Source organism: Lynx rufus, unplaced genomic scaffold (assembly GCF_022079265.1).
Source record: "Lynx rufus isolate CCGP_SWC_20201006 ecotype Redwood Valley unplaced genomic scaffold, mLynRuf1.p SCAF_16, whole genome shotgun sequence".
NCBI classification, from domain to species: Eukaryota; Metazoa; Chordata; class Mammalia; order Carnivora; family Felidae; genus Lynx; species Lynx rufus.
In genome coordinates this window covers 4,811,300-4,834,485 of record NW_025814830.1, presented here as the reverse complement: position 1 = coordinate 4,834,485, position 23,186 = coordinate 4,811,300, and the positions used below count along the sequence as shown (strand labels likewise).

At 52.6% G+C, this 23,186-nt stretch overlaps 2 protein-coding genes and 1 long non-coding RNA gene across 6 annotated transcripts in view; 2 read left to right on the top strand and 1 right to left on the bottom strand.

Moving 5' to 3' along the window:
- The first annotated feature begins 6,189 nt into the window (after nt 1-6,189).
- DHDH (dihydrodiol dehydrogenase) lies at nt 6,190-13,443 on the top strand. Of its 2 annotated transcripts, XM_047077670.1 has the most exons (7): nt 6,190-6,288; nt 6,683-6,794; nt 7,282-7,445; nt 9,523-9,775; nt 11,941-12,065; nt 12,891-13,044; nt 13,294-13,443. In XM_047077670.1, exons 1-7 carry the CDS (start codon nt 6,199-6,201, stop codon nt 13,401-13,403), a joined length of 1,008 nt encoding a protein of 335 aa, XP_046933626.1. In that variant the 5' UTR covers nt 6,190-6,198; the 3' UTR covers nt 13,404-13,443. The 2 variants fall into 2 exon arrangements, 1 of the variants encoding a protein (XP_046933626.1); XR_006961778.1 differs by lacking the exon at nt 13,294-13,443 and having other exon boundaries at nt 11,941-12,679; nt 12,891-12,977.
- A 781-nt stretch (nt 13,444-14,224) lies between these two features.
- Nucleotides 14,225-23,186, bottom strand: part of LOC124510930 (uncharacterized) — a 10,030-nt gene continuing 1,068 nt past the window's right edge. The window contains exon 2 of the long non-coding RNA XR_006961779.1: nt 14,225-14,608. This is a non-coding gene — a long non-coding RNA (uncharacterized LOC124510930). The remainder of the gene's footprint in view (nt 14,609-23,186) is intronic.
- Nucleotides 17,378-21,005, top strand: BAX (BCL2 associated X, apoptosis regulator). Of its 3 annotated transcripts, XM_047077672.1 has the most exons (6): nt 17,378-17,463; nt 18,041-18,092; nt 18,183-18,329; nt 18,730-18,865; nt 20,335-20,439; nt 20,887-21,005. In XM_047077672.1, exons 1-6 carry the CDS (start codon nt 17,430-17,432, stop codon nt 20,989-20,991), a joined length of 579 nt encoding a protein of 192 aa, XP_046933628.1. In that variant the 5' UTR covers nt 17,378-17,429; the 3' UTR covers nt 20,992-21,005. The 3 variants fall into 3 exon arrangements, with proteins under 3 accessions (XP_046933628.1, XP_046933629.1, XP_046933627.1); XM_047077673.1 differs by lacking the exon at nt 18,041-18,092 and having other exon boundaries at nt 17,380-17,463; XM_047077671.1 differs by lacking the exon at nt 17,378-17,463 and having other exon boundaries at nt 17,492-18,092.

Sequence of the window (23,186 nt, the reverse complement as noted above, 5' to 3'; positions counted from 1 at the left end):
ACCCTCTCCCGTTCATGCTCTGTCTCTGTCTCAAAAATAAATAAACTCTAAAAAAAAAAAAAATTTATTTTATTTTATTTTTTTTTTAATTTTTTTAACGTTTTTATTTATTTTTGAGACAGAGAATGAACGGGGGAGGGGCAGAGAGAGAGGGAGACACAGAATCGGAAGCAGGCTCCAGGCTCTGAGCCATCAGCCCAGAGCCCGACGCGGGGCTTGAACTCACGGACCGTGAGATCGTGACCTGAGCCGAAGTCGGACGCTTAACCGATTGAGCCACCCAGGCGCCCCAAAAATTTTTTTTTTAAATAAATGCGTTAATGAATAAATGCTCTGCTCTCTGCCTGGCATGCTGTCCACCCGTCTGTTATGTGGTTGACAGTTTCTGTGTGACCTTTGATTTCATCGGTGTTTTTTTTTTTAACACTTAAGTAAGACCCTATTCCTCACCTCCTTTGCTCTCACCTTCACACTCCATAGCCTGCCGGGCGAGCTCCTGACCCTTCCCAAATGGCCCAGTTGACCCCTTCAGGTTTATCTTTCACTCATTTTACCCACTCCCATCCTGGGTTCCAGACTCTCACTTACTTTATTTTTTTTAAGTAAGCTCTGCTTAAAAGAGCTTCAGCTCAATGACCCCAAGATCAAGAGTCGTCGCCGGCTCTACCTAAGGTGCCGGCCAGGCGCCCCCAGGCTCTCACTTCTGAATGATCCAGCTTTCTCTTGCCGGCAAGAGTTGTTTCCTCTGGAATGCCATCTCTCCTTCTATTCCTTCTAAACCTCCACCAAAATCTTTCAAAATGCAGGGACACCCGGGTGGCTCAGTTAAGTGTCTCTTGATCTCAGGGTCATGGGTTCAAGCCCGGTGTTGGGCTCTCCATGCTGGGCATGAATACTACTTAAAAAAAAAAAAATCAGGGTCGCCTGGGTGGCGCAGTCGGTTGGGCGTCCGACTTCAGCCAGGTCACGATCTCGCGGTCCGTGAGTTCGAGCCCCGCGTCGGGCTCTGGGCTGATGGCTCAGAGCCTGGAGCCTGTTTCCGATTCTGCGTCTCCCTCTCTCTCTCTGCCCCTCCCCCGTTCATGCTCTGTCTCTCTCTGTCCCAAAAATAAATAAAAATGTTGGAAAAAAAAATTAAAAAAAAAAAATCAGTCTGGGGGACGCCTGGGTGGCTCGGTTGATTAAGTGTCTGACTTCAGCTCAGGTCATGATCTCACGGCTCGTGAGTTCGAGCTCTGCACCAGGCGAGGTGCTAACAGCATGGAGCCTGGAGCCTGCTTCAGATTCTGGGGGCTTGGGGGGGTCTCTCTGCCCCCTCCCCTGCTCGCTCTCTGTCTCTGTCTCCGTCTTTCTCTCAAATATAAAATAAAACATAAAAAAATAATAATAAAAAAAATTAAAAATCAGTTTGGGCATCGATCTGCCCAGCCTTCCCTGGTCCGCAGCTTGAGCTAAGGGTAGCCCCACTCCCCCCACCCGCCTCTACACTGCCTCGTGTTTCCACCATATGGCAGGTGTCCAGGATTGTGTATTGGTTACAAGGTCTGGAGCTGTGTATTAGTTTCCTATTGCCGCTACAACAAAGTAACACAAACTTCATGGCTTAAAGCAGGAATGCATCATCTCGCAGTTCTGGAGGTCAGAAGTATAAAATGCGTCTTCCTTAGTTAAGATCAAGATGTCTGCCGGGCTACATTCCTTCTGGAAGTTCTAGGGGAGAATGTTTCCTTGTTTTTCCAGCTTCTGGAGGCGCCTGCATTCCTTGGCTGATGGCCGCTTCCTCCAGCTTCAAAGCCAGCAGCACAGCTTTTTCAAAGATTTTAAAAATATTTATTTATATTTGAGAGGGAGAGAGATCATGAGTGGGGGAAGGGCAGAGAGAGAGGGAAACAGCATCCCAAGCAGCCTCACAAACCGAGAGGTCATGACCTCAACCGACATCAAAAGTCGGACGCTTAACACCGACTCCCCACCCCCCCCTGCCCCCAGCCACCCGGGTGCCCCATCAAATCCCTTACTCTCTTTTGTTGTCACATCTTCTCTGATTGAGTTCCCTGCCAGGACCTTTGTGATTACAGTGAGCCCACCACAAAAGCCGGGATAATCTCCCCATCCCCAGAGCCTTAACGGTCACAACCGCCAAATCTCTTTTACCACCTAAGGTCACGTTATTCACAAGTTCTGGTGATCAGAGCGTGAACATCTTTGTGCGGGGGGGGGGGGGGGGGGGGGCTTAGGGGGTGGGCGTTACTGTGCCCCAGCACAGGTTGTGTCTCTTTCCCCGACTGGAGGGCAGCAGGAAGTGGAGTGAGGCTCATCCCTGGGTACCCACCATCAACCAGCACAGGGCCAAGTCAAGAGTAAAAAATGTTTGCTGAATGAATACGGGAGTCAGGCCAGTGGTACGTGCTGAAACAAGAAAGCTGCCCACATTAGATCTTTGCCCCTGCTCCTGCTGAAAGCCCTCTCGTGTCCTCTCCAAGCCCTTCGTGACTCCGCCCCTGCCTGCGTCCCTCGTCCTGTTTTCCATCCCACTTGCCCACCGTCTTTTTTCTTCAACCACGCTGGCCCATTTTCAGTTCTTGGAACACAACCGGCTCTTTTCCACCTTAGAGCTCTTGGTCGTGCTGTTCCCCACACTATCAATTCCACCGGACTGATAGCTGAGTGAAGACCGAGAGAGCCTGTCTCATTTCTGATGTGTCCTCAGGACCCAGAACAAATTAGATGCTCAACAAATATTTGTGTTCTGTCGGGAGGACTGTCTGTGGAACGATCCTGGAGGCTCTCTCTGGAATTCCTGGCTATGAGCTGACTGGGACAGGGTCACGACTTCAACTTCCTCCAAGGTCTGTACGTGATGTTTCCAGCAAGTCCTGGAAAGTGCTGGTGCCCAAGCTCGGACTGCATTTGCCACACTTCCAACACCACTGTTTCTCTTGACTCTATAAAGAGAGTAAGAGAGCTAGGAGGTGGGTGTCTTTCTAAGATTACAGCCCCCACAGTGTGGCAGCCTGAGCCCAGCCAAGCAGCCCTTGTCGGCAGACATCAAGAGAATGGGCTTGTGGTGCCAGGATGGCTCAGTAGGTCAAGCCTCCTACTCTTGGTTTCAGCTTAGGTAGTGATCTCATGGTTCATGAGATCGAGCCCAGCATTGGGTTCTGCTGTGACAGTGGAGGGCCTGCTTAGGACTCTCTCTCTCTCTCTCTCTCTCTGTTCCTCCCACTCTCTCTCCCTCAAAATAAAGAAATAAACATAAAAAAAAAGGGAGAGAGAATGAACTTCTTTTTATTCACTGATGCTCTGCCTCTATTTCGTTTGTTTATTTATTTGTTTACTTATTTTAATGCTCTGCTTTAAATCTCACTTTGTCTTACGCCCTTTGTTAATCTCCTGGCTCTCGCTCTGGGTCCCAGAAATGCAGTCATGTGCTTAACACTCGTGGCCTGCCTCCCAGGAATAGAAGGTGCCTGACCTGCTGAGCACCAGGTTCCCGTCCCAGGTCGGTGATTTTTCCAAACTCAGTTGTGAATTAAGTTAAACACAGCCGACACGGTTCAGTGCATGTGCTATATCTCTGTGATGTCCCTTGATTTTTTTTTTTCAGTGAAGTTTAAGTTCTTGAGATTTCTTGCGATGAGATTTCTTTCTGTTGTTAAATTTCCCACCATTTAGTCATACGTTTTTCTACTGATGGCCGTTCCCAGTTTTGAGCTGTCACACTCGATGTTGCAGTAAACGTGCTTACATCTCAAGCGCAAGTTTGACAGTTTCTCACGGGTATGTATCTTCCACCCACAATAGAGATCACTGGACCATGAAGATACCCTTATTTTTTTCTTGACCAGGTATCGCAAAAATGATTCCTCTGGGCACGCGAACTCACTGCCAACAATTTTAAGTCATAACATCTTATTCTGAAACTGTTTAAGAACTTACAGAAATAGTACAGAGAGTCCCTTCGTACCCTACACCTAGCTTGCCCCTCAAACCCCACCATGTGGATGATATCTTAGGTAAATACAGTGCATTGTGGAAGCCAGAAATTGACATGGCTACATTGTTTAATCAGGTACAGATCTGATTTGGATTTTTCCAGCATTTCTTTGGGTTTACATGCATTTTAAAAATGTCTGGTATACAGTTCTATGAAATTTTATCAAATGTGAATATTCCAGTATCCATTGCTACAATCAGGATACAGAAATGTTTCATCCCTACAAGGGACACTCCCTCCTGTTACCCGCTACTAACAGCACGCTTCCCCAAACTTTAACCCCTTGACACCGCTGGTCTGTTCTCTCTCACCACTGTTACCAGATAGAGAATAGGTTCCAAACTCAGGTTCGGCCGCTCGCTGCTGCAAAACCAATACTCGATACACAAGTGATGGTGGGAAAGGGAAGTTTTTATTCAGGAAGCAGGCAACCTGGGGAGCTGGTGGACTAATGTCTCAAAGACCATCTTCCCCGTATTTTTTTCTTTTTCATCACAGCAGTGATCTCGCGTACTCGGTGCGATCCATTAATATTTGTATTCAGCAGTTTGTGTGTACTTGGAACCTCTGAGTCTGTGGAAGTCAGATCTTAATTGAATGTCGACAAGGCAAGAGAAGTGGACGGATTTGCTGTGGGTAAAGTTGGCCAGTCTCTGCCAGTTGACTTGAAGAATATAATTTACTACAGTTTGCAGCAGGTAGATGCCATTGAGGCTCCAAGAGGGAAAGCAATTGTACAAAGCAATACAGTCAGGCAGTGGCAAGAAGGGTCTGGGAACCCATCAGCCTGGCTCCAGGGTTCCTAAGAAGCAGTATAGCCTGGTTTCTAAAACTATAGTCTTGGGGCGCCTGGGTGGCTCAGTTGGTTGGGCGTCCAATTTTGGCTCAGGTCATGATCTTGCGGTTCGTGAGTTCGAGCCCCACATTGGGCTCTCTGCTGTCAGCTTGGAGCTCACTTCGGGTTCTCTTTCTCTCTGCCCCTCTCCCATGCGTTCTCTCTCTCTCTCTCTCTCTCTCTCAAAAATAAGCTATGATTTTTGGAAGCAGCCAATTTGCAAGCCCTCATATCCCATGACTCTCTGGGGCTGCTTCTCCCTCTGTAAACAGGGAGCGGTAGAACGTAGTTTGCAGACCTGTGGTGAGAAATTAGAAATGAAGTAAGGGGCACCTGGGTGGCTCAGTCGGTTGAGCATCTGACTCTTGATTTGGGCTCAGGTCTTGATTTCCGACTTTGTGAAATCCAAACCTGCTTCCGGCTCTGCACTGACAGCGTGGAGCCTGCTTGGGATTCTCTCTCTCCCTCTCTGCTCCTACCCAGCTCGCTTACCCTATCTCTCTCTAAATAAATTAACTTTTTTTTTCTTTTTTTTTAAATTTTTTTTTTTAACATTTATTTATTTTTGAGACAGAGAGAGACAGAGCATGAACAGGGGAGGGTCAGAGAGAGGGAGACACAGAATCTGAAACAGGCTCCAGGCTCTGAGCCGTCAGCACAGAGCCCGACGCGGGGCTCGAACTCACAGCCCTCACGGACCGAGAGATCATGACCTGAGCTGAAGTCGGCCGCTTAACCGACTGAGCCACCCAGGCGCCCCTTTTTTTTTTTTTTTATGACGAAAGTAAAGCGTGGAGCTGGGGGCCTGGGCCACGACATGTGTTCTAGAAACATTAGTGGTTCTTATCTTTTCTATTACTATCTTGTCCCTCCCTCTGAACAATTCCTAAGGGTGGGCAGCTTTCTGAGCAAAAGAGTTGGGAGAAGGAGGAATAGGGACAGCCCCTAAGGGTGGAAGGTTGACAAGAAAAAAAGCCCTTCTTGGGGCGCTTGGCTGTCCCAGTCCATAGATCATGAGACTCTTGATCCCTGGGCCCTATATCTGGTATAGAGTTTACACAAGCAAAAAGAAAAAAAGCACCTCCCGTTATGTCAGGTGGTGAGAAGTCGCCCTCTGCGAGGTTTGAAGCATTTCTGATCCCACCCCCTGCAAGGCGGAGCCAACGGTGCGCTCTTCCAATGGGGATGCTACATTTAAAAGACCTCCTCCTTTGCATTGGGACTGGGCGCGCAGGCCTAGTGGCCAATGAGAAGTGGCGTAGGGGCAACGGGGGAGGAGAAGTGACCACGCCCCCCTGTGGGCGGGGTGTCAGGCTTTGAATTTGCAACAAGAGGGGGCTGGAGTTTGGGACTCAGCATTTTGGCGATGGCGCTGCGCTGGGGCATCGTGTCAGTCGGCCTTATCTCCAGCGACTTCACGACGGCGCTGCGGACGCTGCCTCGCTCCGAGCACCAGGTCCGCACTCCCTCCGGAATCCTGTGGAAGAACAGGCCGGGGAGCCGGGGCTCCTGGGTCTGAGGGAGGAGGGAGTTAGGGTTCCCTAGTCTTTTCTCCACTTCTGTCCGAAACTGGAGTTTCGTCCAGTTTGGGAGGGTTTTGTTCTGAGCTACTGTGAAGAGAAGAAATTTAGGTACTAAGGGGTCAAATAATCGCTTGTCCCAGATCTCTCTTTCCCAGGACCCGTGTCCAGCCCCCCTCACCTCCTTCCCCAGGACCGTACCTCCCCGCCTCCGCCCTGGGGGATATAGTTTTTCTTACCCGGGGCCTTCTCCATCACCTCTCTCCCAGCCACCTGCCCCGCGCCTGCGCCTTCCCCAGTCCCTCTAGTCTGACCCTAGCGCCCCTCCAGGTGGTGGCGGTAGCAGCCCGCGACCTGAGCCGGGCGAAGGAATTTGCGCGGAAACATGACATCCCCAAGGCCTATGGGTCCTATGAGGAGCTGGCCAAAGACCCGAATGTGGGTGAGTGACAAGGGCCTCCGAGGCCCCCGCGGCGCTGCCTCTAGCTAGGCTGCTCCGTAGGATAAGCAAGGCTCTGCGGGATGGGCCAATCCCTGTGTGCTTCTGGAAGGATCTGGGGCTGGCAGGCAGAACTCTTAAGAACGGGCTTGGTCTGGGATTAGCGGCCTGGTATGAACTTGCATTTAGGGACCAGTCCAGGAGGGGCTTGAGTTTCTAAGAGAGCCCTTTCAGGCTTTAAGTAAGCTCTGGGGCCAGGGCTGCTGTGTTCTGGAATGGCCTGGATGGAAAGGCAAGACAGTGTAGTTGCACAGCAGCCTGACCGGAGTTAAGCTGCCTCAGCTGGTAAAATAATGGTATCTACCTCTTGGCGTAGAACTTTGCCCAAGGTTTTAGGATGTTGGGGGCAGGAGCACTACGTTGGGGGCGGGTCCTGGAAGTCCGGGGTGGGCTGGGCTTCTGATCTCTTGACCTTCTCCCTTCCAACTAGAGGTGGCCTACATTGGCACTCAGCATCCCCAGCACAAGGCCGCGGTGTTACTATGCCTGGCAGGGGGCAAGGCCGTCCTGTGTGAGAAGCCCATGGGCGTGAACGCTGCGGAAGTTCGAGAAATGGTTGCCGAAGCCCGGTCCCGAGGTCTCTTCCTTATGGAGGTGAGGGTGCGACCTTCCAACCTCCGATGTAGCGCTTGTCGCCATTACTAAACATGGTTCCCAGTGGACGTTTTTGGAAGAACACAAAGGCAGGGTTTGTCAAGAATTAAGTTGTCCACAAAGTGCACTGGGGTTGGTGTGTTTTCCCGGACGTGGCTGAGCGATGCCATGAAACCTACTAGCAACATCTATGAGGAGTGAGAGCCATTGCTTTTGGCCGTTAGCAAACATGGCAGCCTGAAAGATCTTTGCTCAGCTTTTCAAAGAGAGATGCCAGCCGTGAAAATGGCACAGAAGAGCAATGGGCTTACTTTCGGTGGATTTCCAAGGATAGTGGGCAGAAGGCCGAGGGCACACCTACCAACTCTCAAGGTCAAACTGCCTTTGTTTTCGCCCTTATCAGACACGGCTACTTACAGGGGCCATTTGACAGCTTGCAGAATGCCAGTAATTAAGATGGCTGCCAAATGGCAATGGATAGCGCCAGCAGTTAAGATGGCTGCCAAACGACCTCTAGAAGCTATTTTCACGTTAAGGAGTCTCTTGGTTCTTAAATGCTACCTCGCTGTAGGTTCTGCCAGTAGTAGCAATGGCTGCCTCTTACCTCCCCAGGTTCTATCTAGCTGCCCTGTCCCCAATATTGCTCCTAGTCTGCGAAGTTCCCTATGCCTCAGAAATAGACGGTCAAGATTTGATAGGGTTACTCAGTGCTTCTGGTTCTCACTGTGCCTGGACAGTGCTAAGATTCTGAATTTATTGCTTCCTCATTTTTATTAGCACCTAATACATTTCAGATCCAGCCCTAGGAGCCAGGGTTCATTAGGTGTGAGATACAGGCTCAGATTTCCACGAGCTGCAGATCGGCTACGGTCACAGAAGTGGGCTCTCCCAATGGCCAGTTGCACGGACTTTCGTGGATACAGCACCGGGCGGTTGACACAGCACGGGGGCACCAGCCCAGTGTAGGGGATAGTCAAGGAAGTTTCGTGCAGGTAGGGGCTGACCTGAGCCTTAAAGGAAAGGTAAATTGCACAGGGAAATGGGCCAGAGAGGAAAAGCAGAGTTAAGACTTAAAGAGGACAAGAATGGGCAGATTTCACCTATTTAGTGTGAACTTGACCTTGGACAGACTTTGGAGTCAGAGGACTCTAGACTTCTCACCAGTTCCTAGCTCTGTGATCTTGGGCAAGTAATTTGACCCAACCGGGCCTCAGTTTTCTCGGCTATAATAGGGACATATGATAGCTACCTGGCAGGGAGATTGGGAGGAATCATTATGCGAAGTATGTGTCTTGCCCCTAATACATACTCTGTAAATGGGAATTGATATTAGGCATTGGGGAGCCATGGGCAGGGGGTGGGACAGGGGCAACTCTAGGAGAAGGAAAGATGCCTCTGGGGCCAGGTCAGGGGTGGTCCGAACCCGGGGGGAGACAATGTACCACCACAGACTGGGTGGCTTAAACAACAGAGATTTATTTCCTCCTACTTCTGGAGGCTAGAAGTCTAGAAGAAGTCAGAGGCTAGAAGATATCAGGACAGTTGGTTTTTCCTGAAGCCTCTCTCCTTGGCTCGTTGATGGCCGTCTTCTCCTTGTGTCTAAATGTGGCCTTTCCCATGTGTGTCGCCGTCCTAACCTCTTCCTGTTGGATTAGGGCCCACTTAATCCAACATGATTAAGGGTCCAACTTAATTACTTCTTTAAAACCTGGTCTCCGGATACATTCACCTTGGGAGGTCCTGGGGGGTTAGGACCTCAACATGAATTGGGCGGGGGGCACAGTTGAGTCTATAACATTGGGGGACTGGAGTAATGGTCCAGATGAGAAAAGATAAGGCTAGAGCTGCTCCTATGGGAATGGAGAGGCGAGGTGGAGCCAGGGAGAGTTAGGGGCACAACTTGGGGACTGATGAGTTGTGCAAGGAAGGGGGAGGGGCCTTGTTTGGATAGCGGGGAGGAGCGGGGACCCTCTCAAGATTGGGCTGCAGAAGGGAGAGGAACTGGTTGGTTAATTCCTGGGTCCTGACGCCCTTCCTTTCTTTTCATGCTCTTGCTCTCTCCCTCTGTGGTGTGCAGGCCATCTGGACCCGCTTCTTTCCTGCTATCGAAGCTCTGAGGTCCACTCTGTCTCAGGGAACTCTGGGGGAACTGCGGGTGGCTCGGGCAGAATTTGGCAAGGACCTCACCCACCTCGCCCGGGCTTTAGACTGGGCCCAGGCTGGCGGTGGCCTACTGGACATCGGCATCTACTGTATCCAGTTCATCTCTATGGTCTTTGGTGGGCAGAAGCCAGAGAAGATTGTAGCCATGGGAAGGCGCCATGAAACAGGTACCGTCTATCCCGGACTATACAATGGTGGTAAGAGTCATCCTCTCTCGCTGGGAGCCCTGAGCCAGGAATAAGTCTCCTGGCCCATGAAAATCAGGTTAGACAGCTGGAGGAACTTTCTTCCTGACGTCAAAGAGGATCAGAGTTGAGAGTGTGGGCAGGCTCTGCACTGGGAATTGCTGTGTGATCTTAGCCAAGGGACTCAACGGCTCTGAGTCCTGGTTACTGGTCAAATGTCGACAATTAGGGTGGTCGTAGGGGCGCCCGGCTGGCTCAGTCGGTGGAGCATGCAACTCTTGATCTCGAGGTCTTGGGCTTGAGACTCGTGTTGGGAGTGGAGAAGGAAGGAAGGGAGGAAGGAAGATAATACTAGGGTTGTCATAAAGAGTTCATTAACGAAGTCTTTTCAGCTAGCTGGTTCGGCCTCGTGCACGCTGTCGGTGCAACAAACAGAAGGCAGGGCGCAGCGTGCAAGCATTTTTCAAACTTTCGTTTTGTCCCTTGTTTGCTACTGTTCCATGGCCCAGCGTCACCTGATTTCAGAGGTGAGCCAATAGACTATACCTCCTGATGGAAGGAGCTACAAAGTCCTACTGCAGAGGGGCCCTCACAGGGTAAGCAGAGGAATTCTGTGGCCATCTTTGCAAACAGTACCCCAGGAGGCAATGACTAACCAGGAAAATATATATGGGTGAAGGTCACACCCTAGAAAACCTTCTCAGGCTAGTATCTGGCCAACTTTTAGGCTAACTAAAAACAGATTCTATTTATCAGGGCGCCTGGGTGGCTCAGTCAGTTAAGCGTCCAACTCTTGGTTTTGGCTCGGGTCACGATCTCACGGTTCGCGCGTTCAAACCCCATGTGGGGCTCTGTGCTGACAGCGTGAAGCTGCTTGGGATTCTCTCTCTCCCTTTCTCTCCACCCCTCCCCTGCTCAGGCTCTCTGTCTCTCTCAAAATAAATAAATAAAGTTAAACACAATAATTTAAAAATAAGGGTGCTTGGGTGGCTCTGTCGGTGAAGCGTCCGACTTCAGCTCAGGTCATGATCTCACAGTCCATGAGTTCGAGCCCCGCGTCAGGCTCTGGGCTGACAGCTCGGAGCCTGGAGCCTGCTTCAGATTCTGTGTCTCCCTCTCTCTGTGCCCCTCCCCTGCTCATGCTCTGTCTCTGTCTCAAAAATAAATAAAAACTTTAAAAAATAAATTTTTTAATTTTTTTTAAATTTATTTATTTTGAGACAGCGAGTAAGTGGGGGAGGGGCAGAGAGAGAGGGAGAGAGAGAGAGTCCCCAGCAGGCTCCACGCTGACGGTGTGGAGGCTCGAACTCACAATCCGTGAGATCATGACCTGAGCCAAAATCGAGAGTTGGACGCTTAACCGACTGAGCTACCCAGGTGCCCCCCTCTATTATCCCCATTTTCTTTTCTTTTCTTTTTTAAATATTTTTAAGTGTTTATTTTTGAGAGAGAGAGCGTGCATGCACATTGGTGGGGGACGGGCAGAGAAAGAGAGAGTCAGAGAATCCAAAGCAGACTCCACGCTGTCAGTGCAAAGCCCTATGTGGGGCTTGAACCCACCAACTGTGACGTCATGACCTGAGCCGAGGTCCCACGCTCAACCAACTGAGCCCCCCACGCGCCCCAATTATCCCCATTTTAGAGCCGAAGAAACGGATTCTCCCAAACCTATACAACGGGTATTTGCAGAGGATGATGTTGAGGCTCTGATACATTAAGTCTCCGTCCCTCTCTTTTTATTTTGGTAACAGCTTTCCTGAGATAGAATTCGCACACCGTAGAATTTATCCATTCCAAATGTAGAATTCCATGGCGTCAGTATAGCCACAGAGGTGTGCAGTTAACAGGATCCATTTTAGAATATTCTCATCACTCCAAACAAAAAAAACCCACCCAAAAACCTATCCCCACAGCCAGTCCTCCCATGGCCCTGAGCCCTAAGCGGGCACTAACCTCCCTGTCTCGGGGTCCGCCCAATCTTGCACACTTCACACAAGTGGAACCCGACAGCAGGCCGACTTTTATGTCTGGCTTCTGTCACTTCGCCTGGTGCTTTCTCGCGGCTGCGTTAGAGATGAGACCTCTTGCCCAGGGCGCCCTAGGCAGGCTCTGAGGCCAGGCCTTCTCCCGTGCTGTGCCTTCCGCAGGTGTGGACGACACCGTCACTGTGCTCCTCCAGTACCCAGGAGGGGTCCACAGCAGCTTTACCTGCAGCATCACTGCTGAGCTCTCCAATGTGAACTCTGTGAGCGGTACCAAGGGCATGGCCCAGGTGAGGCGGGACTGGCCAAGCCAGCGGGACTGGTCCCAAGTGCTGGGAACTGGGAACCGGGAACCGTGGCCCCTGGCAACAGGAGTGGGCCCGCTCTGGTTGCTGGAGCTGGCTGTGGGCCTTTTCCCCCAGCACTGCTAAGGAATCCATCCCTGACCACCAGGCTTTGGGATGGGTTTGGCTCTCCGGGCTCCTTCCTGACCGTGAACTTAGTCCGTCAGAAACCCTTAGGCCTGAGGAGAAACCGTTATCGACCGTGCTTAGAGGGCAGCTGTGGCCTTTGGGATTGCTTCCAGGACGGGATCTGCGCCTGACCAAAGAGCGGCTTCATTGGGCTTCGTGGGGCCCTGTCGTTAGAAAGAAATCCTGTTCTTAGCAGAAGAGTTTGGGCCTTGCCCCAGACTTGAACTGCAAAATTTGGACCTTGCCCTGGCCACATCTCTATTTCCAGTTTGGCCCAGACTTGGGTATGGAAATAATGGAGGCTTCCCAGGGCTCTGGGGCCAAAAACTCAAGTCACCTAGGAGATAAGAAGGTGCTGGATTATCTAAGTCTCCTCCTCGAAAAGGGGATTCACACACAGATAAGCTGTCTTCACTGGGCCTAAGCATCAGGTGAGAGAGGGGTTTGCCCCGGGGGAGATGAACAGACAGGCTTCTAGTGGGACAGTCATGCTGTTGAACAAATCCCCCAGTGAGGGTGTAGGGGGGCAGGCCCTCCTGAGGTTGGAGGGTAACCAACCTCTAGCCGCCAGGTGTGAGAGGGAGGCCCCTAAGCATCATTAGGCTGGAGCCCCCCAGGCAGCCACCTCTTATCTGTCCCCAGATCCTCAGCCCCTGCTGGTGCCCAACAGAGCTGGTGGTGAAGGGAGAGCGTAAGGAGTTTGCGCTGCCCCCAGCCCCAGGCAAGGAGTTCAACTTTGCACATGGAGTGGGCATGACTTACGAGGCCAAGCATGTCCGGGAGTGCCTACGAAAGGGTAAGGATGTGGAGGAGGGGTGAGAGGGTGGCAGGGCGGAGAGAGGCAAGCCTGGTAGGGGAGTGGGCCCCTCCTCACCCCTTGGCCACTCTCAATAGCTGTCTGGAACTACAACTCCCAGGATCCCCTGGGGGCATCCATCTGCACAACCCATGTATTACTTTTGTGCCTCATGGGATTCTGGGGATGGTAGTTCTTTCGATCTTTGAGGCGTGCATAGGAGGGGTCCCTAACTGTACTCTCCCCCAGGCCTGAAGGAGAGTCCTGTGATTCCCCTGGCGGAAAGTGAACTCCTGGCTGACATCCTTGAGGAAGCGAGGAAGGCCATTGGGGTCACCTTCCCCCAAGACAAATGCTGATGCATGCCCCGAATAAATAAAGGCATGGTTCCCACAGAAATCTTAGCAATGGTGGTTTGGTGGGAGCTGGAGCAAGCCCACCCATCAAAGGGGTCACTAGTGAGTAAACTGGGTAGAAGGATGTGGGGAAGGGGAGGAAGGCAGAGTCAGGACCACATTTCTCACAAGTTTTTGGAGCAGACACCTGTGGGCAGATCCTTGGTTTGCCTAGCATAGACTCTGTGACCTTGGGCAAGGAAGAGTGGGTGGGTAGGAGGTGTCCCCAACTGCACTCTGCCGCAGCTCCTCCCTGCCCCCGTCTTCTCATCGGTAAAGAAGAGACATACTACCAACCACACTCTGGGGAGGAATAAATGCGATAGTATATGAACAGCCTCCAGCATCCAGTAGGTTCTCAAAAAATGTTAACTGATGGGGGCGCCTGAGTGGCTCAAGCAGTTGAGCGTCTGACTTCGGCTCGGGTCATGATCTCACAGTTTGTGAGTTCGAGCCCCGCATCGGGCTCTGTGCCGACAGCTCAGAGCCTGGAGCCTGTTTCAGATTCTGTGTCTCCCTCTTTCTCTGCCCCTCCCCCGCTCATGCTTTCTCTCTCTCTCTCTCTCTCTCTCTCAATAATGAATAAACATTAAAAAAAAAAAAGCCCTAACACATAAACAACATACATAACCTCGTGAAATTCATTGGCAACAACTAGTCACGTGACCTTGGTGAGTCACAGAGTGTCCAGGAAGGTCAATTCTGCCAGGTTCTAGAAGATTGAGATGGATACATTGGGTTTGCACGAATAATTCTCACTGTGGGCAAACGAGAGGGACTAGATGTCAATCAAATGCGTTTTCTATTCCAAGTCTCTTTACACATCATTCAGGTATCACTACATTGGCTTCAGCCCTGTTTGCTTGGTTTCAATCTTTTGTGTGGCAAACACTGCTGGTAGGAAAGTTTTCACTGGACATATGGCTGCCCAGCTAAAGACTACATTTCCCAGGCTCCCTTGCAACTAGGTCTTACCACATGAATGGGTTCTGGCCAATGGGATGTGTGCAGCATCTGCGTTATGGCCTTTTTTAGGCAAAGAGGATGGCCTCCCTTTCAACCTCTCCCTTCTTGGGACTGGAGTAGAGCTGTGTCGGGCATTGGCGTGTCCTCTTCCCCCGCGAGATGGAAACCACGTGTTGCAGATGGTGGACCCACAAGCTAGAAGGCTAGAAGAAAAACACAATTATGGAGGTAGGCAGGCCTTGAGATCCGCAGGGCAAGTTGGTGAACTGGAGACCCAGGAGGGCCGATGTTTAGTTCCAGTCCGAGTCCAGAGGCCTGAGTACCAGGACAGTTGATGGTGTAGGTCTCATCAGAAGGCGGGCAGCTGGAAATGCAGGAAGGGCTGATGTTTCAGTGGGAGTCTGGATGCAGGAAAAAAAGCCCAGGTCGAAGGCAATCAGGCAGAATTCTTTCTCCCTCTGAGGAGGATGGGCCTTTCATCTCATCGGATGGGCTCGCCCACAGCAGGGAGCCTAGTCTGCTTTACTAAGGCACCAATTTAAATGTGAATCGCACCCGAAACACCCGGAGAATGTTCGACCAGATATCTGGGCGCCCTGTGGCCCAGTCAAGTTGACAGAGAAAATTAAGCAGGCAGTCCCTGACACCGGAAATTCACTCCCTGTTAATGTCACCAGGGATTGCATACTCTCTCGGACTGTTACACAAGAGGTCAATCAACTTCACTGTTATTTAAGCCACTCTTACATTAGCCATTGCTAGAGCAGCTGAATTGGGGTGCCACTTCCCAGTTTCCAAAGATATGTCCTGTCCCTGCTTACTTCCCCCGTTAAGAGTTGGAGTCTGCTTGATCTCAGCTTAGGTCTCGATCTCAGGGTCAAGCCCTGCATTGGGCTCTGCGCTGGGCGTGGAGTCTACTTAAAAAAAAAAAAAGAGAGAGAGAGAGAGAGAGAGTTGGAGTCTAGTTCCTCTTCCCTGAAAATGGAGGGTTCTCATGACTCACTCGTAACCCTTGCCACACGGATGTTCCATGACTTGCGAGGCTGGTGGGAAAGGCACTGCAATTTCTTCCTTGTTCACAGAAACACTTTTTTAAAAAGTTTTTTTTTTAATGCTTACTTAGTTTTGAGAGAGAAAGACAGAGGTGGGGGAGGGGCCGACAGAGAGGGAGACACAGAATCCGAAGCAGGCTCCAGGCTCTGAGCTGTCAGCACAGAGCCCGACACGGGGCTCGAACTCATGAACCACGAGATCATGACCTGAGATGAAGTCGGACGCTTAACCCAGGCACCCTGAAGCTGCAGTGACTCATGAGTTAACTTTGGAAATCACACTGTCATTTCCACAATACCCTACTGGCCACACTGGTTAGCCCTATTCAGTGTGGGAGGGCCCTACACAGGGGCATGAATATACCTGGGGACTAAAGTCATTGGGGACCATCTTGGAAGAGGGTTTCACAGTTCCAAAGTAGCATCCTTGTTATTATAAACAGTTTTGATTTCAGAACTAGCTAAAAAGTCTTCCGGGCCCCTGGGTGGCTCAGTTAGTTAAGCATCCCAACTCTTGATTTTGGCTCCGGTCAGGATTGCCAAGTTGTGGGATCAAGCCCTTCATGGAGCCTGCTTGAGATTCTCTCCCTCTCCCTCTGCCCCTCCCCCACTCGTGCTCTCACCTTCTCAAAAAAATAAAATAAAAAGTTTTCTCCCTCCTGCTCAAAGGCTGCACTGTTGAGAGGTGGGCATCAAAAAGCCCTTTCTTTTCTCTGTAATTAAGGCAAAGGGAGGGCTCATTCATTGGGCGGAAATAACAGGCAAAGATAAAGCTCGCTTCAAAGTTAACAGGAAACACTTTCCCCCAAGGACATGCTTTCTTACAGGGAAACTTTGTTCCCTAGAATCCGCTCCCTCAGTAAAAATGAAACATCCCACTCTTGCCTGTAGGCATTTGAAACAGAGTAGCAGCCTCAATTTCCAATCCTGGTGCAGAGCCTCACATAACGGGTTTAGGGACCACTCCATATCTAGATTCACCTTGTAGTTTCCAAGGACACGAGCACCCGGTTCCTCTTCACAGTCTGCACCTGGTGTTTCCCTGCCCTTCCTGCAGATCCTGTGAGAACTCGACCTTTTCCTTCGTCAAAATGCTCCCTGGTTTCTCTCTTGTGTGGTCTCCATCATCGCAATGGGTCAATAAACTTGACTTTGTCACACTATGTTCCTGGTGGTGTTGGGCTGATGTACTAGGGCTCCTATAATCTTCTATGGCTATGGCTCCCAGCCACCCTTGGGACAGAGATCCCTTCTCTCGTATGCTCCCCCCACTTCATTATCTGACCCCGACCTATTTTCTAATCCGAATTCTCTTGTCCTCTTCTTTTAAGAGGAAATATCATTTCTACGCAGTAAAGTGCACATTGCATACGCACAGTTCCATGACTTTTTCAACACGTGTATCCCCGAGTAATCATCATCTCGATCAAGATACAGCATCTTCCAGGCACCCCGGGTGCCTGTCTTGGGGCCCCTCCCTGCTCCTACCCTGCCAATCTGCTACCACAGGTTAGTTTTGCCATTTTTTGAACTTCATATTCCTTGTCACAAAAACAGCTCCCAGACTCTAATCGTCTAAAACGTCCTGCCTCTGTGAGTGAGATTTTTGGCCTCCGATGTTGCTTCTGCCCTGGGAAGGTCTTAAAGTCACCTGAAACTTCCAAAAATACTACATGAATGAATGAAAGTTACAGCTGCCATTGAATGAGTGGCGGGTGGAAGGGCGCCACGACGGGTTCTTACCTGTGGGTGCAGATTAGATAGTCACGTGATAGGGGCCCGGCCTCCCCAAGCAGGTGAGGCAGGTGCTGTCACGTGACCCAACAGCCCTGCGGGGCGACAGCCTGCGGGCCGCCATTTTGCGGGGCGGTCACGTGAGAGCACGCACGTTCAGCGGGGCGCTCACGTGACCAGGGGCGTGCTGCGGCCGCCCGGGCGGACCCGGCGAGAGGCGGCGGCGGGAGCGGCGGTGATGGACGGGTCCGGGGAGCAGCCCAGAGGCGGGGGTGAGGCGGGAGGCAGACGGGCGGGAGGAGGGCGAGCCCCCTCGCCGGCCGGCCCCACGATCCCTCCTGCCGGTCTTGGGGCCGTGCGATCTCCAAGCACTCCGGGGCAGAAACTCCCGGATCGGGCGCTGCCTGCTTCCAGCCCCCTCCCTCCCCGGGGGTTCCCGGCTCTCTGGCCTCCGCGTCCCGATGCCTTTCTGCCTGGCGCTCTCGGACCCCCGAGAAGCTGGAGACCCCAGAATCCCAAGCCCCGGGGCAGGCCCGGGCTTGTCGCCGGCACCACTTCCTGGTGGGAGGGGCGGGTCTCTCCTCTGCCCCCTCAGGCCAGGGGTCTGGATGCATGAAGTGTTCCCTCAACCTCCTCCGCCGGAAGAACGCAGGATACTGGCCGAGGCTCCCTGCCTTTATCTCCACCAGGGACTCAGCTGCCCGGGCCCCTAGGCACTGTATCTGCCAGGGACCCAGAAATGCAGGACCCCCTAGTGTCGTCCTCCCTCAGAGATCATGAGCCACCCTAGTTCCCTGAGTCCCCTAGGACCCAAGAGTCCAGGCACGTCTTCCCTCCTTTCTCCTCTAGGGCCCACCAGCTCTGAGCAGATCATGAAGACAGGGGCCCTTTTGCTTCAGGGGTGAGTCTGAGGTGTGATTATTGCCGAGCGGATTGGAGGAGTGATGCCCCATTCTGATTCTGCACCCTCCACACTCCATTCCCACTCTAGTTTCATCCAAGATCGAGCAGGGCGAATGGGGGGAGAGACGCCCGAGCTGGCCCTGGAGCAGGTGCCCCAGGATGCGTCCACCAAGAAGCTGAGCGAGTGTCTCAAGCGCATCGGAGATGAACTGGACAGTAACATGGAATTGCAGAGGTGTGGCCCCTGGGCCCCAGGAATCCAGCCACTGGCCCCCTTCTCCCTCACGTCCCCAGAGCCCCGGCTCTCAGGCCCCTCTTCCCCTGGGCCTGGAGTTCGGATCCACAGTCGGCTACTCCCTCAGACCCAGGCGTCCAGGGCCCCCCCACTCTACCCAGCTCCCTGGCTGCGAAGCCCGCCCTTCCTCTAGGCTACTGAAACCCTGCCTCAGGGAGTCATTTTCCCCACTTTCCTGAATGTCCATCTCGTCCCTTTCCCCCATGTTGGCCCGTTCTTTTTCATGACAGCCTAACTTGGGCCTCGGCATCCTTGTCTTCGGTGTGAGGTGAATCCCAGAGTCTCCCCCACGCCCTGCCTGGTCTTCCCTCGGCAGCACTGGCTTTCCTCTTTCCTACAGGATGATCGCAGCTGTGGACACAGACTCCCCCCGCGAGGTCTTTTTCCGAGTGGCAGCGGATATGTTTTCCGATGGCAACTTCAACTGGGGCCGGGTCGTTGCCCTCTTCTACTTTGCCAGCAAACTGGTGCTCAAGGTGGGCGGCTGCCGGGCAGCGAGCCCCCAGGGATGCTCCGCTCAGACCTAGGAGGACCTGGGAGTCGTGAGGTCAACCCCTGTGGCAGCCCACTAAGCGCAAAGGGAACGGAGAGGGCTACGGGCTGGTTCGTTGGCTCCTTCAGTTACTCGTGCGGCAGACATTTATTGGGCCTACTGTGTGCCCGACCCAAGAAGCGGCACCCAACAAAGCAGGCTAGGTCCCTGCTCTCGTGGAGCCCACGATGTCTGATGAGTTTGGTGATGTAATTGTGCAAAGTGGTCGGGAAAGACTTCTGAGAGGGGATGACCTCAAAGCCAAAGTTGCAGCGATCTGTGAAGAGTGGGGAAAAGGCATCTGATAGCGGCCCCGGCAAGTGCAAAGGCCCTGAGGCAGGACCAAGGCTGATGCATTGAGGGCAGGGAGGAGGGGGAATGGGTGGGAAATGAGGGCAGATTGTGAGGGGTCCGCTGGGCCACTGCAAGGATGTTAGCTTTGCCCTGAGTGAGATGCGAGTGACTGGGTGGTTAGAAACAGGAGAGTGGGGTGACCTGACTTTTAAATCTAAAGGACTGTTCTAGCAAGCAAAACGTTAATTGTACAATCTAGGCTCCAGGTATGTGGCTATGCACTGTAAAATTCTTTTAACTTTTCTATCAGAAGTTTGTCACGATAAGATATGGGGGAAGCAGGAGCCCGACCATTTTTTTCTGGCCATTGTGGGTAGAAAAGAAAGATTATGGGGCAAAACCTGGGAAATGTGGGAAGGGGACACCTATAATAGTCCTGCTGAATGATGACTAACCTGGACTCTGGTGGTCGCAGTGGAGGTGGGGGGGGGAGCAGATTTCTTAATGTGTTTGCCAGATTAATGATGGGGCTTGAATGTTGGATATGAGGTGGACAACAGGGAAGAGACAGCCAGATAGAGGGTGGGAAAGGGAAGTTCAGGTTGTTGGAGAGTCATGGGCAGGGGGGGATGGCTAGTTCTACCTAGTGTGAAGGTCAGAAAACCCCTCTCTGGAGAATGACATCAGACCTGACATTAGAGCTTTGAGGGAGGAGTAAAAATTTGCTTGGTTAAAGCCTGTTTAGGTAGAAGAATCAGCATGTGCAAAGGTCCTGAGGCAGGGAAGAGTTGGTGGGAATGAAGATGTGGAAGAAGGTAAATGAGACACAGAAAAGAAGTGGAAAGATGGAATGCGATCAAGTCAGAGCCTTCATACAGGGCCTTGTGGGCTGAGCTATGCCTTTTGGTCTTTACCACCTGGGGAGCCATGGAAGGTATGTGAGCAGGGCAGTTGACAGTAAAAAGATCCAGTTAACAATTTACGAAGCTCGTTCTGATTATGAGTGGAAAAGAGACTGCAGTGGGGCAGGAGGGGAGGCAGAGTTGAGAAAGGCGTCGGGCCACTGTCCCGACAGTGAGGACAAGGCTCAATCCCTAAGGCCTATTCCACTCCCTGCAGGCCCTGTGCACCAAGGTGCCCGAGCTGATCCGGACCATCATGGGCTGGACACTGGACTTCCTTCGAGAGCGGCTGCTGGGCTGGATCCAGGACCAGGGTGGTTGGGTGAGGCCCCTAACCTCCCCCCACCCCTACTACTCTGAGACCCCTGAGTCCTCCTGAGCCCAACACAGTGCTGTCCTCCCTGACTGTGGATCATCAGATGGGGTCTATAATGCATTTCCTCACACGTCTGATCAATTCCTGACTCACCTGGTCGCCCCTGACCTCTCGGTGACCCCCTGACCTCTCGGTGACCCCTGACCTCTCGGTGACCCCTGACCTAACTAGTATCTCCTGTTCTCCCTGGTGCCTCCACTTCCCCTGGAATCCGTCAAGTTTTTTGATAACCCTACGACCCCAACTCTTTAGTATCCATTAATCTTAGGCTTTTACCCCCACTCATGCCCTTTGACCTCTCCCAGGCCCCTCTCCCTCCCTGATTCCTCACATGCTGGCGCAGGGGCTCCCCCTTGGCCCAGCTGCTGAAGTGACTCATGTACCTGTCTGCAGGACGGCCTCCTCTCCTACTTTGGGACACCCACGTGGCAGACAGTGACCATCCTTGTGGCCGGAGTGCTGACTGCGTCACTCACCATCTGGAAAAAGATGGGCTGAGGCCACCAGCTGCCTTGGACTGTGTCTTTTCTGCATAAATTATGGCATTTTTCCGGGAGGGGTGGGAATTTGGGGCCATGGGCATTTTTCTTACTTTTGTAATTATTGGGGGGGGGGATGTGGGGGAGGAGAGGTCTGGTGGGGGGCAATAAACCTCTTTCAGGCCACACTTCGGAGTCTGAGTCACTGAGCCCTCTCCCTGGCTGTCACAGGAGACCAGACTTCATGTGCCGGCAAATCTTTTGAGGGAGCCCAGTGCCCTCTGGGTTAGTGAGGGATTAGGTCCCCGCTCTGCCCTCCAAAAGCCCACAATTGGGAGGGGACCGAAGATCACTTGCGTTGAGGTCTGTGGTGGTGCTGTGTTCCGGGCAGCAGTGGGCAAGACCTCAGACAGGCAGGGGAGTCCAGGCTGTAGGACAGGGCAGCGGGCCCTGGGGAACTAGGCCTCGGAAGCTTCCACCATATGGGACCAGAGGAAGTCGCACACTTAGGTGGAGAATGGGGCCGGGCGGGGGGGAGGAGGTGGCAGGACTCGGTGGGCCAGGAGAGGGCTCTAGAGCCCTGTGGGGAAGCTACCCGAGGTCAGAAGGCTGGGCCCAGAAGATCCAAGGGAGAGGTCAAGGCCTGAGCTTGTGCTGAGTGGCCGGAGAGGAGGGGACAAGGCTGGATGGGCTGGGGGGAGGGGGGGGCCCTCCCGGAGAACAGGCCCGGGTGCAGATACTGCAAAAAGGCCTAGTAGATTGGACACAGAAGAGGAAATCAGAGATTGAAATCACTTAGTCACAGCGTCTGTTGTCCCCTCTCTCTGGGTCTTTCTGTCCTCTTGTCTCTGGGCCTCTTCCCCCATCCCCTGTCTACCCCTCACCCCTAAGATCTGGGTCCTTCTTCAGGTCATCTTTGCCTCCCCCCTTCCTCTCCCTCTACCTGTGAGCATTTCCAAAGTCACCCCTCTCTGCAGGTGGGGCCTGGTGGAGGCTAAAGGTCTTGAGGCTGAGGTTTGAAATTTGGTGAATGAGTAACTCAGGCCCCATTGTGACTGTGTGCCTGGAGCACCTGCCCCTCCCCCATAGACTCTCCCCAGAGACACCAAGTCAGGGGAGAGCTGTCAGACAAGATAGTGAAGGGAGACTGAGTCACCGCCCAGAGAGGAGACAATATGGCCACAGGCCGGAGGAACTCGAAAAGACCGTAAGATGCAGAGACAAAGCACACTCGAGGTGGCACCCTGGGGGGAGGGGGCCAGACTTGGATCCCAGCCAGGCCTAGCTCCCGGGGTCCCCGCCAGTCAGCAGTCTGGCGGGACGTGAGGTCAGTCAGTGGCCCCACCCCGCCTCTCTGCCTGAGACCCTTACCGCTGAGTTCAGCATGACTCAGCACCGCTGCTCTCCTGGCCGCTGGCCCAGGGGCCCCTTGAGGACCCCAGATACCAGCCTGGTCCAGCGTCCCCTTGGTCAGAGGACACCTTGCCTGGGCTGCTTGGAGCGGGCCCCCTCTGCAAAGCAGGCCTCAGTAGCTTTAGCTCCCCTGCTCAGCCTACCTGCTACCTCCATTAGGGCACTGCAATAGGTTCAAGTTCCTGTCTTTGCCCCCCCCCCCCATCAACTAGGACGGGGAGCTCCTTGAGGGCAGGTCCTGGTTGAGCCAATCTGCTTCCAGTTCCAGACACGAGCCTGGAACTCACACACTTAAAAAAACGTCCATTGGTCAAAGACACATCCCATCCACAGGTCCCCAGACCCTCCTTGGGTCCCTAGGATGCAGGGCTTCTCTTTGTGACTTTGAAGAAGCGCGTGTGAGGCAAGACAGGGACAAGAGAGACTGCTTCAGAGCCAAAGGGAATTTCAAGTCTGGCTGCCCTCAGAATAGTCTCCAGGAAATGCAGCCTCAGAGAGACCCAAAGTTTGAGTGTCATTTCCCCAAGATATTCCAAGTGGCCCAATCTTTCAAAGGCTCCAAAGGGCTCTCCAAGTCCTCCTACCTCTTAGAAAAGCCCCTACTAGGCTTCCAGAAATATCCCTCTCCCCTGTTACAGGGGGGATTGAAGGGGGAGGATCCCAAGAACAACTGTCCTTTTCATCTCGAAGATCACTTCATGAGCCTAAAGACCCCCAACCCTCTTAGGGGAAGATTCCAGAAAATATGAACTTCCATTGTCAGCTCTAGGGCTACAGAAATTCCCAATCTTTTAGTGAACT

Excerpts from the sequence above, each read along its gene's own strand:
- DHDH (XM_047077670.1), top strand. The coding sequence starts at position 6,199 with ATGGCGCTGCGCTGGGGCATCGTGTCAGTCGGCCTTATCTCCAGCGAC. Across the intron at positions 6,289-6,682 it reads TGCCTCGCTCCGAGCACCAG|GTGGTGGCGGTAGCAGCCCG; the intron begins GTCCGCACTCCC and ends GCGCCCCTCCAG. Across the intron at positions 6,795-7,281 it reads GGCCAAAGACCCGAATGTGG|AGGTGGCCTACATTGGCACT; the intron begins GTGAGTGACAAG and ends CCTTCCAACTAG.
- BAX (XM_047077671.1), top strand. The coding sequence starts at position 17,968 with ATGAGCCACCCTAGTTCCCTGAGTCCCCTAGGACCCAAGAGTCCAGGC. Across the intron at positions 18,093-18,182 it reads GGGGCCCTTTTGCTTCAGGG|TTTCATCCAAGATCGAGCAG; the intron begins GTGAGTCTGAGG and ends TTCCCACTCTAG. Across the intron at positions 20,440-20,886 it reads TCCAGGACCAGGGTGGTTGG|GACGGCCTCCTCTCCTACTT; the intron begins GTGAGGCCCCTA and ends ACCTGTCTGCAG.